This window comes from Nicotiana tomentosiformis, chromosome 10, assembly GCF_000390325.3.
Source record: "Nicotiana tomentosiformis chromosome 10, ASM39032v3, whole genome shotgun sequence".
Classification (NCBI taxonomy): domain Eukaryota; kingdom Viridiplantae; phylum Streptophyta; class Magnoliopsida; order Solanales; family Solanaceae; genus Nicotiana; species Nicotiana tomentosiformis.
In genome coordinates this window covers 56,267,552-56,286,121 of record NC_090821.1, presented here as the reverse complement: position 1 = coordinate 56,286,121, position 18,570 = coordinate 56,267,552, and the positions used below count along the sequence as shown (strand labels likewise).

Below are 18,570 nucleotides of genomic sequence, written 5' to 3'. Positions count from 1 at the left end.
ACGAATCTAGGAGCAGATGAGGTGACATAGGAGGATTGGGGCTATATTAAGAGTTAATTTCCCGACAAAGTCATTCTTCATCGGTGAGGTATTGTTAGGAACGAAGGTTGTCGGCTAAGATATTAGGGAAATGAAATGAATAAAGAGAACTAGGGTTAGGGATAAAAGATTAATGAAGGGCGACGTGGCAACATCAGGAGCGTTCATAGCATTTAACATTAGGCGGCTCAGATTACAAGTCCTAATAATATCCAACGATGGGGAATATTCTAGAAGACTATTAATACACAACTCAACTCAAAATAAACGGTTATGCAAACACTGGTAATCTAACAACTTCTTTCTCTACTATCACTCACTCTCTCTCTTCGATCTCATTCTCTCTTCTTCGATCTCTCACTTCAATTCCTTCTTCTTTTGTAAGAATCCATTGAAGCTCGTTGTTGATTAACTTGTAGTCTACAATTATTACATTGTATTGTACATTGAATACAATTGAGCTAATAAAATTTTTATTGATTTCCGCTATCTCATATCAAATTATAATTCCATTTACAATATTATACAAAGCGTCAAGTTTATAAACAGATTTGACTTATGTATGTTATTGTTTACTTCTATTTAATTTCAAAGCTATAGGTTACAAGAATTTAGTGAATCTTATTAGTAAAGTCCCTACTTTTATATCATACAATTGTATTGATACTATTCTATTTTCTAGAGGTTTTCTCTTTCATGGATACTAATAATGGAAGAGACAAAAGAAAATATTTGAGTACTAAGGAAAGAAAAATAAGTCTTTCTAAGGGAAGAAGATATAACTCTGCTTTCTTTTCGAGCCATCAATAATTACCGGCTCTCAACGGCTGCGATTCTCCTTTCATCGATCCATCAGTTATGAAAGACTACTGGGTAAAAGCCCCAAATCATTAGAAATACCTTAACATTTTTTTTTACTAACGAAAGATAATATCTAAATAAGAACAGAGAGAATTCTGCTATATATTTACAAATGAGTCAAAACGAACTCCATTTATAGGGTTTTATACAAACTAAAAATTACATAAGCAAATGTTTAATTTAAATTGCATTAAGTCAAAACAAAACATCTAAATAATATTTGCTTTCTTGAATACAAGATCTGTATGTGGTACACATCATCTAGGTAATACAGGTGATGTAGGTTAATAAATGAAGTGAATTTCATGATCTGTCATAGGCCTCCTCCCAAACTTATATTTCAACATTTTATGTATGTATATATACAAAAGTAATTCTATTAGATCAATATAATTTTTTTAACAGTGAGGATTCAATTGAACCCTTCAAATCATGTAGCTTCGCCCCTACTTGTAATCTCTATCGGCATTGATAGAGCATAGCCTTTCTAATTTTAGGTGCTTAGCTTATCTAATTCTGATCAGATGGCGAGAGACCCTGTAATTAGGGGTGTCAATGGTTCGGTTCGGGCAGTTATTTTATAAAATTTGTATCATACCAATTTTTCGGTTATTCTATTATATATAATCAAAATTAGACCTTTAGAAACCTTACCAATCATATCAGTTTCTCTTCGGTATCAGTACGGTTCGGTAAATTTTCAGTATTTTTTAAAATATCATTTAAAAGTCAGTAGTAGAAGTAAAATGCAATAACATACGTACTTTTATAAGACTTAGCAAAACTGTCTAGACATTTTTACTATTTAAAGGGTCATGAATTAAGAAAACATGAAAGATGGCGAGCGTATAGATCCCTCAATTATTCTCCAACATCATAAAAGAAAACTAAGCTAAGACAAAGAAAATATAAATAACACGAGTGGAAGGATATTAAGCAAGTTGGCGCTCAAGAATAAATTCTATAGAAGATAAATATTTGAAATATAAAATTAAATCATACGAAAGAAAACATATTCAATACCTTGCAGTTTGCTACTCATAATCGCTAGAATACCTTGTGTCTTGCTAGTGAATATGCTTGAAATAATTTAGTTTCAATAGAAGTAGTATAAGAGGTTTGAGAATTAGGATTTTGAGTTTAATTCCTTGCTGGCTTGTAACCGTGTTCATAATTCCAAGGTGCAAGAGAAAATTTAATATTTTATTATTTTTAAACTTAATATTTACATATATTTTTTACATGTAAATTTATTCGGTGCGGTTTAGTATTTTTTCGATTTATTTTCATAAAATAAAAAATTTACACTAATTATCGGTACGGTTATACATTTATATAAAACCTAAGATTTTATTAAAAGAAAACTAAAATTCGATTCAGTGCGGTATAATTCGGTCGATTTAGTCAGTTTTTAAATATCCTTGACACCCCTACCTGTAATGAGTCTATGTATGAAACAGGTATAATTCACACCAAGTGAAATAACATTAATGTATGTCCCCAAGTGAATTTGAACCCTAGGTCGTGGCTTAGATCTCGAAACCCACAACTAGTAACATAGTTAGAGCAGGGTTAAACCATATGGTTCGAAAAAAGATTTAATTATATTCTTTTCATCGGAAAATTATATCGTGCAAGTAGGGTTAAACCAAATTTTCTTCTATTTATGGAAATTGCATGTTGAATTTGTTGGGTTTAACCTTGGTTAGCTTAAAATAAAGAGTGAATGGGAAATGGAGAAAAAATAAAATTTTGAATATCCCTCCTTGTCAAAGGGACATTGTCCTATATTGGAGGAAGAAAAAACCTTTGATGGGTATATAAGCAATTATTTTTCTTCTACCTCTTAAAGAGTTAAGAAGAAACAAGTCTCGCGCCGTCGTTGTCGTCGCTCACTCGGCTTCGGCTGCGGCTTCTGATTTGGTCAAAGATTGATTGATTAATTTTTTTGGATAAATTTTTTTTAATTATTTAATAAAAAATATTAATTAAATTAGCTGAATATCCAACCCGAACCAGATCCGTGTGCAACCCGATTCAGTTTCTTCCCGGTTTTTTATTTAAATTTCCCTCCCATTTTAAGTGAATGTTCTGAAGGATTGTGAACTTTCAGGAACAATACTTCCATTGGCTATAAATTCGTTTGATTCCTCAGATTTTTCCTGATGAATTTTTGGAACTTAAAGACTTCTTCTTCTTCTGCACAAATCTATTTCAGTGTGATTTACTACCGTTGAGTGGTTCGCTGACACCGTGGTTTTTGGTACCAATACACCAGTAAGTTAAATCGTTCTATCATGGGAGGATAATATTCCAGCACCTCGGGTACTTGAGGAGAATAATTTTCTTAAAGACACACTGTGTAATCAGTGAGCTCGATTTATTCCGAAATTAATTTTTCCAGATATTATTTCGACTTCCAATTGCTACTAACTTTCTGTTTCTGTTTACTGTTTCAGAAAGATTTCTGTTTCGTTATTTATTATAGTAATATGTGGTGGCCGCACCTGCGCGCCCGCTTCTGCGTTTCTTTCACCGCTTCTGCGAGTCTGCTTCTGCGAGACTTTGACCGCTTCTGTGGTCCTGGTTGGGCAGGCCCATAATCGCTTCTGCGGCTTGATGGCCACTTCTGTGGTGCCACACCTGCGGCCCAAAATGCGCATGTGCGATTACACTAGGTGCAACAACTTAAGCCAATCCAACACATTTCCAAATGATCCGTTAACTACTCGAAATCAATCCGAGGCCCCCGGGACCTCAACCAAACATACCAACAAGTCCTAAAACATCATACAAACTTAGTTGAGCCCTCAAATCACATCAAACAATGCTAAAAATACGAATCACCCTCCGATTCAAACTTAATGAACTTTGAAACTTCAAACTTCTAAACGTTTCTCAAGGCATGTGACAATCCTACCACAAAATCCATATGCTACTCTGCCACTCCCACTTCGGTTAAACTATCTCCTTTAAGCAACTCCCCGACCTCTGCTTTTCATACTTGACCTGCTAGAAATTCAAGCACCGCGAGACACCTCCCACTATGTCCTTCCTCATCCTTCGCTACCCAAATGTTGCATCAAATCAAAATCCATCTCTGTAGCACCTGAACTAATAAATTGCTACCAACTCTAAGCCTCCTCGAAGATCATCTCTCTCGAGCCATCACTATTCGAAACACCGATTCGATTCTGAAACCGCTACATACCGCCATCTCTGACAACCGCTTCTTAGACACTATTTCACCACACCCTACACCGAAGGAACATAAAAAAAGACCATAACACTGGCGAACCTTAATGCATTCAAACAAGAACGATGACACCACATCACAAATGAAAATTCCACCACGCTTGCAAATATTAAGTCTCGTTACTCCATCAACCAAAGCTTGAACATCCATAGTTCGATTGCCTTTCCTCCGCCGGAATTAAATGCCGAACCTCCAAACCATGCCTTGAGAAATTCTCCTTTTGAGTCATTCACTGCCTCGACACATAAACAAGCACCCTACCATTACACCAACACTGTGGGATGACAACGCATGAACATCATAATAATCTGTGCATAGCCTCAAAACCATAGGAAATACAGATACTGAGCTAAAACGACAGAACACCCTTCCGAAATGCGACGATAATAGCTTGCCAGAATACGTAGGGAGGAACATCCTTCACCATGTCTGGAGTACCACTACAACTCCTCGATGCCCACTTGATAGCAAATGCTCCACGTCACATAAGATTGAGTAGGAAGGAAATGGAGGAATAGGCTCCAATGGAATAAAATCGCACGAAGAGGAATCAAGAAGGGAAGTGCTCTTAACAACCCTGTAGCCTCTCGAAAATAAGTACAGACGTCTCCGTACTGATCCGCAAGACTCTACAAGACTTGCTCATGACTCATGAGACCCAAGTGAACCTAGAGCTTTGATACCAAGCTGTCATGACCCAAAATCCACTATAGGTCGTGATGGCGCCTAATGCCGCCGTCAGGCAAGCCAACGGTGATTGATCAATTTATTTATGCATTTTATTACTTTCAAAATCATAAATTTTAATAAGGAAGGAAATTTACACTTTTAAATCCACGGAAACGTACAAAATTTGTAGTATATAAGAGAAATGAAAGGCGATGATAATATACAGAATCGTAAACATCAACTAGTATATCCCAAAACCCGATGTCACAAGTGCATGAGCATTTACTAAGAAGTACAATAATAATACAACATTTGTCTAGAATGTAAATGAGACAGGATAATATAAATAGTATGATAGAGACTCTGCGGACTGCGATGCATAGCCTGGAGCTCACATAAAGTCATCTAAACAGTTGCGCCTACGCGCCAAGATGATCACCAAATGAACCTGTCATACACTGCACATTTAGTGCAGAAGTACATCATGCGTACGTAAATCAACGCATACCCAGTAAGTATCTATCCCAACCCCAGAGAAGTAGTGACGAGGGGTCGATATCGACACTTACTAGTGGTTCAATAAATCAATATGGTAAATCATAAATAAACAATAGTAGTGAGGTAAATCTTTAACTAATACAATCTTCCAAAATTTCTTTTAACGATATCAATTTCTCAATCTCGTATTCTATCTCAACAACTCAGAAATATCAAGTGCCAATATCAAACGGATAAGGAACTACCACATAGAGTGCAAGGCATCAGTGGAAGGGAAAACCTCGTGAATAGTCGAACTGCTAGCGATATAACGTACGATTATGCCGAGGTCGTACGGCCCGATCCCAGAAGGAATATGATACTGTCGAGTTAATCGGCCCAATCCCATCATAACGTGTACACTGCCGAGGGTCGAGTGGCACGAACCATAGATGCATCTATTATACTGCCGAGACGAATGACCCGCTCCCATAAGAGTGTGGTACATGATCCTGCCGAGGCGTTCGACCCGCTCCACAAGAAAGGAAAGGATTATTTTTGAAATACGAGGCACATGTTTACGATACAGTGTATGAACACAAAGTGAGTATAACCTTTATCGATTCTCAAATAACTTGCCAACAACTTAAGATAATAAGGTTCGACCTAATATATACATATATTTCTAATATATACATATATTTCTAAATCAATTTCAATTATAAATTTAATTAATTAAGCCAACAGAATGAGTTCAGATAATTCAGATATTACATGATAAAGTCCTTAATCTACCCGGACATAAAAATACTTTAGCTACGTATGGAGACTACCCTGACATAAACATGCTCTAGCACCCACAACTAGTAGCACATAACAATTACATCACCTAGGGGGTAGTTTCCCCCTTACAAGGTTAAACAAAAGACTTACCTCACTATGAATATCCATAACCGGCTTCAACGCCTTTCTAACACCTCAAAATGATGCCAAACGATCAGAAACTAATCAAACAACGTGCAAACCAATCAAAATATACTCCAATACTCGTAATTTAATAATTAGAAATAAATTCCCAACTCCTCAAGAAAAGTCAACAAAGTCAACCCTCGGGCCCACGCGTCCGGATTTCAAAAATTATCAAAAATAATTATTACCCATAACTTATATATTTTATATTACGAAAATAATCCAATTTCGTCCATGAATTGACCCTCAAATCAAGGATTTACCATCTCATAACTTTGGGGCTCAAAATCCCCAATTTTTACAATCCAAACACAGATAAAAATGATAACCAACGAAACTAATCATGGAAAAACATCAAAATAATGGTCATATATTTACCCCCTTGTTTATACGAGAACAATGTCGCAAACGTCACCTCAAACGGAGCTCTAAAACTCAAGATATGCTCAAAATACTAAAATGCTCGGTCTATCCATTTAAAAGACTATCCAGGCGATTTTTCTTCTTCGCCTTCGCGGGACTCCTTCGCATTCGTGAAGAGAAAATTTTGAGTTGATCGGACAACCCAAATTTCCTTCTTCGCGTTCGCGAAGAACAAAGTCCGTACCAGAAACCATCAATCTTTCCCGACATGGAAATAGGCATAACTATCTCATACGACCTCGGAATTCAACGATTATTATTGCTATGGTTCCGTAATTACTATACGAATCTAATGGTTTAATCAAATCCCAAATAAAAAGTTGTTTTCCTAATATGGTACCCTTTATGTCCAAAGTAACGACGTTGAAACATCAAATAAGAGCGCGATACAACCCAAACACACCTGAGGCCCTCGGGACCCTGTTCAATTACACAAACCAGTCCCAAAATATAACACGAACCTACTCGAGGACTCAAATCATACCAAACAATATTAAAACCATGAATCGACGATCAAATCCTCCTTTTAACTTTTAAACATTTAAACTTCGACGAACGCGTCCGAATCACATCAAAACATTCCGGAATGACGTCAAACTTTGCGCGCAAGTCATAAATCACGATAAAAACCTATTCCAAGGCTCGAAACTCCAAACGGATATCGATAACATTAAAATTCACTTCAAACTAAACTTATGAAATTCTAGAACTTCCAAAATGCCAACTTTCCATAATAGGCGCCGAAATAATTTCGGGCCACTCGATACTCAACCTTAACATACCCCCAAGTTCGAAATCATCATACGAACCTATTGGAACCTTCAAATTCTGATTCTGAGGTTGTTTACTCTAAAGTCAAACCTTAGTCAACCCTTCCAACTTAAATCTTCCGAATTTAGAATTTTCTTTCCAAATCAACTCCGAACTTTCCCAAATTCAATTCCGACCGCACGTACAAGTCATAATACTTGTAGTGAAGCTACTCAAGGCCTCAAACCGCTGATTGACATGCTAGAGCTCAAAACAACCGATCGTGTCATTACAACTACTAATACACAATGCAACTCAACAGAAATGGTTATGCAAACACTGGTAATCTAACAAATTCTCTCTCTGCTATCACTCACTCTCTCTCTCTTCGATCTCATTCTCTCTTCTTCTTCTTCTCTCTCACTTTAATTCCTTCTTCTTCTGCAGGAATCCATTGAAGCCCACTGTTGATTAGTTTGTAGTCTACAATCATTACATTGTATTGTACATTGAATACAATTGAGGTAATAAAATTCCCATTAACTTTCGCTGTCTCATATCAAATTACAATTCCATTTATTGAATTATATTACAATTGGTATCAGAGCTCTTTCTTGGCCCTAAGAAAATGACGATTACAGAAACCATATCTAAATCTACTGAAGAAAACATTAAGAGAGTGGAGAATCAATTACAGGAAAACATGGCCTCGACGAATCAGAAGTTCAAAGACTTGAGCAACAAGTTGGATCTGTTAATAGAGAAGCTCCTTCCTACTCAAGATGGAATCCTGGGGAGTGCTCCAAGGGAAGAATTTCAACTAGAGAGGTCAGGAATTTGAAATAGGTATGGCGACCAGACAGAGTCTTCTTAGGTAAGAAGTCAATTCAATCATAGGTTTGAATTCCCTTATTTTGATGGAGTGGGGTCTGACCCTTGTTCATGGTTGATGATATGTGAGAGGTACTTCCAATACAACCATGTGTTGGATCCCCAACAAAAACTTAAAGCTGCAGTTCTTCACTTGGTGGGTAAGGCTGAAGCTTAGTTCTTCTCTTACCAGGTGAGTCGTGGAACAATTTCTTGGAAGGACTTCTGTGAAGAAATCTGTAGAAAACTTTTAGAAGTAGATAATAGAAAGTTCAATTTAATAGGTGAATTAAATAAACTAGAATAAAGGGGTACAATTAATGAGTATTTAGAAAAGTTTGAGGAACTAAAGACTTGGGTATTAATTAGAAGACCTACTATTCCTGAGGAATTCTTCTTAGAGTTCTTTGGGAATGTCTTAAAGAGAAAATTAGAAACACTGTCAAAATCCTCAATCCCTACACCTTAAGTTAGGCTATGGAAAAAGCTAGGTATCAGGAGAAAGTCATTTAAGCTCAGAATAGGAAAAGCAGGATCACTTGGAACATGGGTACAATGCAAACTAACAATCCAACAATAAGCAGAACTCATGGAAATTAGCCTAAAGAAGGATAGGTGAATGCATTTGGTGCAGGAATCATGAAGAACCACAATGCATGCTATAAATGTGGTGATAAATGGGTTCCAGGGCATCAATGTAAGAATAAACTGCTCAATGCATTGACAGTTGGGGAGGAACCAATGGAACTAGAATAGACAAGTGACTTGCCAAGTGAATTAGAGTATATTGAGGACTCACAAGGGGTAGAAATGATGGAGAAAGCTATCAGCCTTAATGCTTTATCAGGAACAGAGTTCTCAAATACAATTACACTGAATGGAATAGCCAAAAAAAGGTACTAACTATCTTAGTAGACTCGGGGAGCACCCACAGTTTTTTGGATATAGAGGCTGCCAGGCAAATTGGTTGTATTATAAAGAAAGCTAGACCTATGAGGGTGACTGTGGCTAATGGTAACCAATTGATGAGCCTTTACTCTTGTCCTCTGTTAAGATGGAAAATACAAAGGATGGAGTTTGAGGATTCAGTCAGACTGATCTAGCTGGATGGTTGTGATATGATCTTAGGAGGAGATTGGATGAGAGCTCATAATCCAGTCCTATTGGATTTTGTAGCCTATAGAGGTGTAGTATCTCATAAAGGCAAAAGATTAGAACTTAAAGGCATGTACAATCAAGCTTTATTGCAAAGTATGACTATCAGTGGCATACAACAACTATTCAAGAAAGGAAAGGTATTCTGGGGGCACCTATTTACAGTAACAACATCAGAGGTGAAAAAACAGGAAGTGTTACCTTCAAAACTTTCAGGAGTACTGCTGCAGTAGTACAATGATGTGTTGAACCAAAATCCTTGCCTCCTAGAAGACAACAAGATCACTTCATACCACTGAAACCAGCATCAGTACCAGTCAGCATTAGGCCTTACATGTATAATTATTTTCAGAAAAATGAGATAGAGAAACAAGTTAAAGATATGTTAACTAATGGTATAATTCAGCCTAGTCATTCTCCATTCTCATCACCTGTATTACTGGTTAAGAAAATAAATGATAGTTGGAGGTTTTGCATTTACTATAGGGAGCTTAATAAGATGACTGTTACGGACAAGTTCCCCATTCCCCTAGTGGATGACTTGTTGGATGAATTAAGTGGCTCCTATGTGTACTCTAAGATAGACCTGAGAGCAGGTTATCACCAAATCAGGATGCATGAGGAAGATATTCACAAAACAACCTTTAGAACATACTTAGGTCAATATGAGTTCAAGGTCATGCCCTTTGGCCTTATCAATGCCCATGCTACTTTCCAAAGTATTATGAATCATGTTTTCAAAGATTACTTGAGGCAATTTGTACTAGTTTTCTTTGATGACATTCGATTTTATAGTCCTACAATTCAAGAACACAAGGAACACTTAGAGAAAGTATTGGGAATTCTAAGGAAGGACCAACTATATGCCATAAGGTCCAAGTGATCTTTTAGCCGAAGCAAAGTGGAATATCTAGGCCATATCATTACTGAAGAAGGAGTGACTATTGATCCATCAAAAATAGAAGAAATGGTGAACAGGACTATACCTAAATCAATTATGGGGTTAACATGTTATTATAGAAGGTTTGTACAGTCATATGTGGTGATCAGTAAACCATTAACTATCCTGCTGAAGAAAAATTCATTTCAGTGGGGGCTAGAAGTAGAAACAGCCTTTATCAACCTTAAGCAAGCAATGACCACTGAACCAGTCTTAGTATTGGCAGACTTCACCAAGACATTTGTGGTGGAAACTGATGCTTGCTCAAGAGGCATGGGCGTTGTGCTTATGCAGGAAGGGAGACCTCTAGTATTTTTCAGTAAGGCTCTAGCTCCTAGACACTGAGGATTATCTACCTATGAAAAAGAGTATATGGCAGTCCTAACAACAATAGATAGATGGAGACAATATTTACAAAGGGGTCACTTTATTATCAGAACTGACTATCATAACTTAAAATACCCATTGGAGCAAAATGTGACAACTGCTCTTCAACAAAAAGGCCTGAACAAGTTGCTAGGGTTAGATTATAAGGTATAGTACAAGAAGTGAATAGAGAATAAGGTAGCTGATGCACTATCTAGAAGGGAAATAGAGGATTCGAGTCTCAATACCATCACAATTGCTGAACCTACTTGGATGCAAAAGATCATTCAAAGCTATGACGATGACCCTTCAGCTGCACAACTGACCATTGAGTTAACAACAGCCCCTGCCAGCAAGCTACACTACACTCTTCAATAGGGAATTATAAGATATAAGCAGAGAGTATATGTGGGAAAGGGTGCAAACCTCAGAGCTAAAATATTTGAGGTGCTATATCAATCCCCTTTGGGAGGTCATTATAGTCAAATGGGCACTTATATGAGGATTAATGGAGTGTTCTACAGTACTAACATGAAGGCTGAGGTGATCAAGTGGGCCTCAAAATGTGATACTTGTCAAAGAGTTAAGGGAGAGAATGTTCTTTCTCCAGGCCTATTACAACTTTTACCCATCCCAAAAATGCCATGGTAAGACATAGCCATGGATTTTATAGAAGGGTTACCCAAATATGGATGTGTAGAGGCTATACTAGTGGTAGTAGATAGGTTGATTAAGTATGGCCAGTTTGTGGCCCTGAAGCATCTTTATACAACACAGGATATAGCTGATATATTCCTAAAAGAAATATACAGGTTGCATGGTATACTAAGGACTATTGTGACAACCAGGGATGCTATCTTTACTAGTCAGTTTTGGCAACAACTTTGCAAAACTATGAGAACTAAATTGAATATATCTACTTCTTATCATCCCCAATCTGATGGTCAAACAGAGAGGCTTAACGGGTGTTTGGAGTCCTATTTGAGATCTATGGTATTCATTAATCCAAAGCAGTGGGTGAAGTGGTTGCCATTAGCAGAATGATGGTACAATACCAACTGCCATAGCTCACTAAAGACCATCCCTTTTCAGGATTTATATGGGTTCCCACCTACACAAGTTCCCTTGGGGTCCCTACCATACTCAACACGTACAATAGTAGGGTCCCTTATATCTTAGAGACAACAAATGTTGTGAAATCTGAAAGAAAACATGAATCAAGCCCAGGCCCGTATGAAGTTTTACTCTGATAAACGCATGTCATATAGAACTTTAGATGTGGGAGATATGGTTTATCTAAAACTACAGCCATACAGGCAAACATCAGTAGCAGTACGAAGGAATCTAAAGCTTAGTGCAAAATATTACGGACCATATAAAATCACAGGGAAGATAGAAACAATAGCTTACAGATTTGAGCTCCCTTCTGGATCTCAGATCCACCCGGTCCTTCACGCGTCCCAGCTCAAAAAATGTGTGGGTTTGACAAACTCACCGCAACAGCAACCTCCAATCTGCGATGCAGATGGTCAAGTCTTGGTCCAGCCACTGGCGATTTTACAAAGGCGAATTCTTAAGGTGAATAATGCTGTAGGGATTAAGGTGCTAGTACAATGGACGAATCTAGGAGCAGATGAGGTGACATAGGAGGATTGGGGCTATATTAAGAGTCAATTTCCCGACAAAGTCATTCTTCATCGGTGAGGTATTGTTAGGAACGAAGGTTGTCGGCTAAGATATTAGGGAAATAAAATGAATAAAGAGAACTAGGGTTAGGGATAAAAGACTAATGAAGGGTGACATGGCAACATCAGGAGCGTTCATAGCATTTAACATTAGGCGGCTCAGATTACAAATCCTAATAATATCCAATGATGGGGAATATTCTAGAAGACTATTAATACACAACTCAACTCAACATAAACGGTTATGCAAACACTGGTAATCTAACACCTTCTCTTTCTACTATCACTCACTCTCTCTCTTCGATCCAATTCTCTCTTCTTCGATCTCTCACTTCAATTCCTTCTTCTTCTGTAAGAATCCATTGAAGCTCGTTGTTGATTAACTTGTAGTCTACAATTATTACATTGTATTGTACATTGAATACAATTGAGCTAATAAAATTTTTATTGACTTCCGCTATCTCATATCAAATTATAATTCCATTTACAATATTATACAAAGCGTCAAGTTTATAAACAGATTTGACTTATGTATGTTATTGTTTACTTCTATTTAATTTCAAAGTTATAGGTTACAAGAATTTAGTGAATCTTATTAGTAAAGTCCCTACTTTTATATCATACAATTGTATTGATACTATTCTATTTTCTAGAGGTTTTCTCTTTCATGGATACTAATAATATAAGAGACAAAAGAAAATATTTGAGTACTAAGGAAAGAAAAATAAGTCTTTCTAAGGGAAGAAGATATAGCTCTGCTTTCTTTTCGAGCCATCAATAATTACCGGCTCTCAACGGCTGCGATTCTCCTTTCATCGATCCATCAGTTATGAAAGACTACTGGGTAAAAGCCCCAAATCATTAGAAATACCTTAACATTTTTTTTTACTAACGAAAGATAATATCTAAATAAGAACAGAGGGAATTCTGCTATATATTCACAAATGAGTCAAAACGAACTCCATTTATAGGGTTTTATACAAACTGAGAATTACATAAGCAAATGTTTAATTTAAATTGCATTAAGTCAAAACAAAATATCTAAATAGTATTTGCTTTCTTGAATACAAGATCTGTATGTGGTACACATCATCTAGGTAATACATGTGATGTAGGTTAATAAATGAAGTGAATTTCATGATCTGTCATAGGCCTCCTCCCAAACTTATGTTTCAACAATTTATGTATGTATATATACAAAAGTAATTCTATTAGATCAATATAATTTTTTAACGGTGAGGATTCAATTGAACCCTTCAGATCATGTAGCTTCGCCCCTACTTGTAATCTCTATCGGCATTGATAGAGCATAGCCTTTCTAATTTTAGGTGCGACCCTGTAATTAGGGGTGTCAATGGTTCGGTTCGGGCAGTTATTTTATAAAATTTGTATCATACCAATTTTTCGGTTATTCTATTATGTATAATCAAAATTAGACCTTTAGAAACCTTACCAATCATGTCAGTTTTTCTTCGGTATCAGTACGGTTCGGTAAATTTTCAGTATTTTTTAAAATATCATTTAAAAGTCAGTAGTAGAAGCAAAATGCAATAACATATGTACTTTTATAAGATATAGCAAAACTGTCTAGACATTTTTACTATTTAAAGGGTCATGAATTAAGAAAACATGAAAGATGGCGAGCGTATAGATCCCTCAATTATTCTCCAACATCATAAAAGAAAACTAAGCTAAGACAAAGAAAATATAAATAACACGAGTGGAAGGATATTAAGCAAGTTGGCGCTCAAGAATAAATTCTATAGAAGATAAATATTTGAAATATAAATTTAAATCATACGAAAGGAAACATATTCAATACGTTGCAGTTTGCTACTCATAATCGCTAGAATACCTTGTGTCTTGCTAGTGAATATGCTTGAAATAATTTAGTTTCAATAGAAGTAGTATAAGAGGTTTGAGAATTAGGATTTTGAGTTTAATTCCTTGCTGGCTTGTAACCGTGTTCATAATTCCAAGGTGCAAGAGAAAATTTAATATTTTATTATTTTTAAACTTAATATTTACATATATTTTTTACATGTAAATTTATTCGGTGCGGTTTAGTATTTTTTCGATTTATTTTCATAAAATAAAAAATCTACACTAATTATCGGTACGGTTATACATTTATATAAAAACCTAAGATTTTATTAAAAGAAACCTAAAATTCGATTCAGTGCGGTATAATTCGGTCGGTTTAGTCAGTTTTTAAATATCCTTGACACCCCTACCTGTAATGAGTCTATGTATGAAACAGGTATAATTCACACCAAGTGAAATAACATTAATGTATGTCCCCAAGTGAATTTGAACCCTAGGTCGTGGCTTAGATCTCGAAACCCACAACTAGTAACATAGTTAGAGCAGGGTTAAACCATATGGTTCGAAAAAAGATTTAATTATATTCCTTTCATTGGAAAATTATATCGTGCAAGTAGGGTTAAACCAAATTTTCTTCTATTTATGGAAATTGCATGTTGAATTTGTTGGGTTTAACCTTGGTTAGCTTAAAATAAAGAGTGAATGGGAAATGGAGGGAAAATAAAATTTTGAATATCTCTCCTTGTCAAAGGGACATTGTCCCATATTGGAGGAAGAAAAAACTTTTGATGGGTATATAAGCAATTATTTTTCTTCTACCTCTTAAAGAGTTAAGAAGAAACAAGTCTCGCGTCGTTGTTGTCGTCGCTCAATCGGCTTCGGCTGCGGCTTCTGATTTGGTCAAAGATTGATTGATTAATCTTTTTGGATAAAATTTCTTTAATTATTTAATAAAAAATATTTATTAAATTAGCTGAATATCCAACCCGAACCAGATCCGTGCGCAACCTGATTCAGTTTCTTCCCGGTTTTTTATTTAAATTTCCCTCCCATTTTAAGTGAATGTTCTGAAGGATTGTGAACTTTCAGGAACAATACTTCCATTGGCTGTAAATTCATTTGATTCCTCAGATTTTTCCTGACGAATTTTCGGAACTTAAAGACTTCTTCTTCTTTTGCACAAATCTATTTCAGTGTGATTTACTACCGTTGAGTGGTTCGCTGACACCGTGGTTTTTGGTACCAATACACCAGTAAGTTAAATCGTTCTATCATGGGAGGATAATATTTCAGGACCTCGGGTACTTGAGGAGAATAATTTTCTTAAAGACACACTGTATAATCAGTGAGCTCGATTTATTCCGAAATTAATTTTTTCAGATATTATTTCGACTTCCAATTACTACTAACTTTCTGTTTCTGTTTACTGTTTCAGAAAGATTACTGTTTCGTTATTTATTATAGTAATATGTGGTGGCCGCACCTGCGCGCCCGCTTCTGCGTTTCTTTCGCCGCTTCTGCGAGTCTGCTTCTGCGAGACTTTGACCGCTTCTGCGGTCCTGGCTGGGCAGGCCCATAATCACTTCTGCGGCTTGATGGCCACTTCTGTGGTGCCACACCTGCGGCCCAAAATGCGCATGTGGGATTACACTAGGTGCAACAACTTCAGCCAATCCAACACATTTCCAAATGATCCGTTAACTACTCGAAATCAACCCGAGGCCCCCGGGACCTCAACCAAACATACCAACAAGTCCTAAAACATCATACAAACTTAGTTGAGCCCTCAAATCACATCAAACAACGCTAAAAATACGAATCACCCTCCGATTCAAACTTAATGAACTTTGAAACTTCAAACTTCTAAAACCGTCACACCATATCCGATTGACCTCAAATTTTGCACACGGGTCATATTCAGCCTTACAGACCTACTCCAACTTTCAGAATCGGAATCCGACCCCGATATCAAAATGTCCACTACCAGTCAAAATCTCCAAAAATTCGACTTTTGCCAATTCAAGCCTAAATCAGCTACGGACCTCCAATTCACAGTCCGGACATGCTCCTAAGTCCAAAATCACCCAACGGAGCTAACGGAACTAGTGAAACTCTATTTCGGAGTCGTCTTTATATAGTTCCAACTACAGTAAAAAAAATCCTAATAATTAAGCTTTCGTTTAAGGACTAGGTGTCCCAAAACACTCCGAAAACATAACCAAAACCTCCCGACAAGTCACATAAGCAGAAAGAGATATGGGAAAAATAGTAAATAGGGGATCGTGGCTATAACTCTCAAAATGACCGGCCGGGTCCTTACAAAGCCGACACCATCTCGAGGTGGGAAAAAGTATTTTATAACTTTTATTGACGATTGCACTCAATATTGTTATGTTTATTTGCTTAATAGAAAGGATGAAACAATTGAAGCATTTAAGCAATACAAAAATAAAGTAGTGAATCAGTTGAATAAAAAGATCAAAATAATTAAAAGTGATAGGGGTGGAGAATATGAATCTCTGTTTACAGAAATATGTTCGGAATATGGAATTATCCATCAAACTACTGCCCCTACATACCTCAATCCAATGGAATTGCGGAAAGAAAAAATCGGACATTAAAGAAAATGATGAATTCTTTATTAATAAGTTCAGGATTACCACATAGTTTGTGGGGGAAAGCTATCCTTACAACTAACCGAATACTCAACAGAGTACCCCACATCAAAACGTAATCTATTCCATATGAAAAATAAAAAAGAAAAAAACCCAAATTGAAATATTTCAAAGTGTGGGAGTGTTTAACAAATGTACAAGTACCTTTACCCAAAAGGGTAAAAATCAGACCAAAAACTGTGGATTGCGTTTTCATTAGATATGCTAAAATAGTAAAGAATGTCGGTTTTTGGTTCATAAATATGATAATCCTGAAATTCATGTTAATACGGTAATTAAATCAGATACTACTGAACTCTCTGAAAGCATCTATCCGTATAAAACTGAATGCGAGTCGTTAAGTGAAAGACCTCAACGACCATGGGAAGAACCAAAGAAAAATACTCCAAGTAAAGAATATCCAAGGCGTAGTAAACGTCAAAGAACATCTACTTCCTTTGGACCAGATTTTGTGATATTCTTGCTTGAAAATGAGCCTCAAACTTTCAAAGCAGTTGTGTCATCTTCTGATTCAGCATTTTGGAAAGAGGCAGTCAATAGTGAGATTCAATCAATTTTGGATAACCATACATGGGAATTGGTTGATCTTCCTCCAGAAAATAAGCCTTTAGGTTCAAAATGGATCCTTAAACGGAAAATAAAAGCTGATGGCACTATTGACAAATATAAGGCAAGACTTGTTGTCAAAAGTTATAGACAAAAGGAAGGCCTTGATTACTTTGACACTTACTCGCCAGTAACGAGGATAACATCTTTTAGGGTATTAGTGGAAGTGTCGGTCGTGTATTGTCTTGAAATCCATCAAATGGATGTTAAAACAACTTTCATAAATGGAGAATTGGAGGAAAAGATTTACATGGAACAACCTGAGGGTTTTGTTGTTACGGGTAAAGAAAAGAAAGTGTGCAAACTGGTTAAGTCGCTTTATGGACTTAAACAAGCACCTAAACAATGTCATGCCAAATTTGACCAAATAATATTGGCAAGTGGGTTTAAAATCAACGAGTATGACAAATGTGTTTACATTAAAAACACTCCAGGTCATGAAGTCATTGTTTGTTTATATGTTGAGGATTGTTGATAATGAGCAAAAATATGACAGATATAAATTCTACTAAGCACATGTTGGCTAGTAAATTCGACATGAATGACTTAGGAGCTGCTGATATGATCTTAGGAATCAGAATTCATAAGACTCCACAAGGTCTAACATTATCACAATCTCACTACATTAAAAAAGTACTTGACAAGTTTAAGTATTTGGATTTCAATATAGCCAAGACTCCAATTGACGTAAGTTATGCACTTCAAAAGAATAAAGGTGAAAGTGACTCACAACTGGACTATGCAAGAGTATTGGAAAGTTTGATGCATATCATGAATTATACGCGACCAGATATAGCATGTGCTACTATCAAACTGAGTCGGTTTACATGTAATCCCAATCAAATACATTGGATGGTAATGAAACGAGTTTGGGGGTATCTGAAATACCAAAATTATGCTTTGCATTATAACAAATATCCCTCCGTGATCGAGAGATATAGTGATGCAAATTGGATCACTGAATCATTTGAAGTTAAATCCTCGAGTGGATATGTTTTCACAATT

General features: G+C 36.3%; 1 protein-coding gene across 1 annotated transcript; it reads left to right on the top strand.

Moving 5' to 3' along the window:
• Nucleotides 1-11,987: 11,987 nt before the first annotated feature.
• On the top strand, nucleotides 11,988-12,422 carry LOC138900208 (uncharacterized). The gene has a single exon (XM_070186927.1). The coding sequence runs from the start codon at nucleotides 11,988-11,990 to the stop codon at nucleotides 12,420-12,422; it is 435 nt and encodes a 144-aa protein (XP_070043028.1).
• The last annotated feature ends 6,148 nt before the right edge of the window (nucleotides 12,423-18,570 follow it).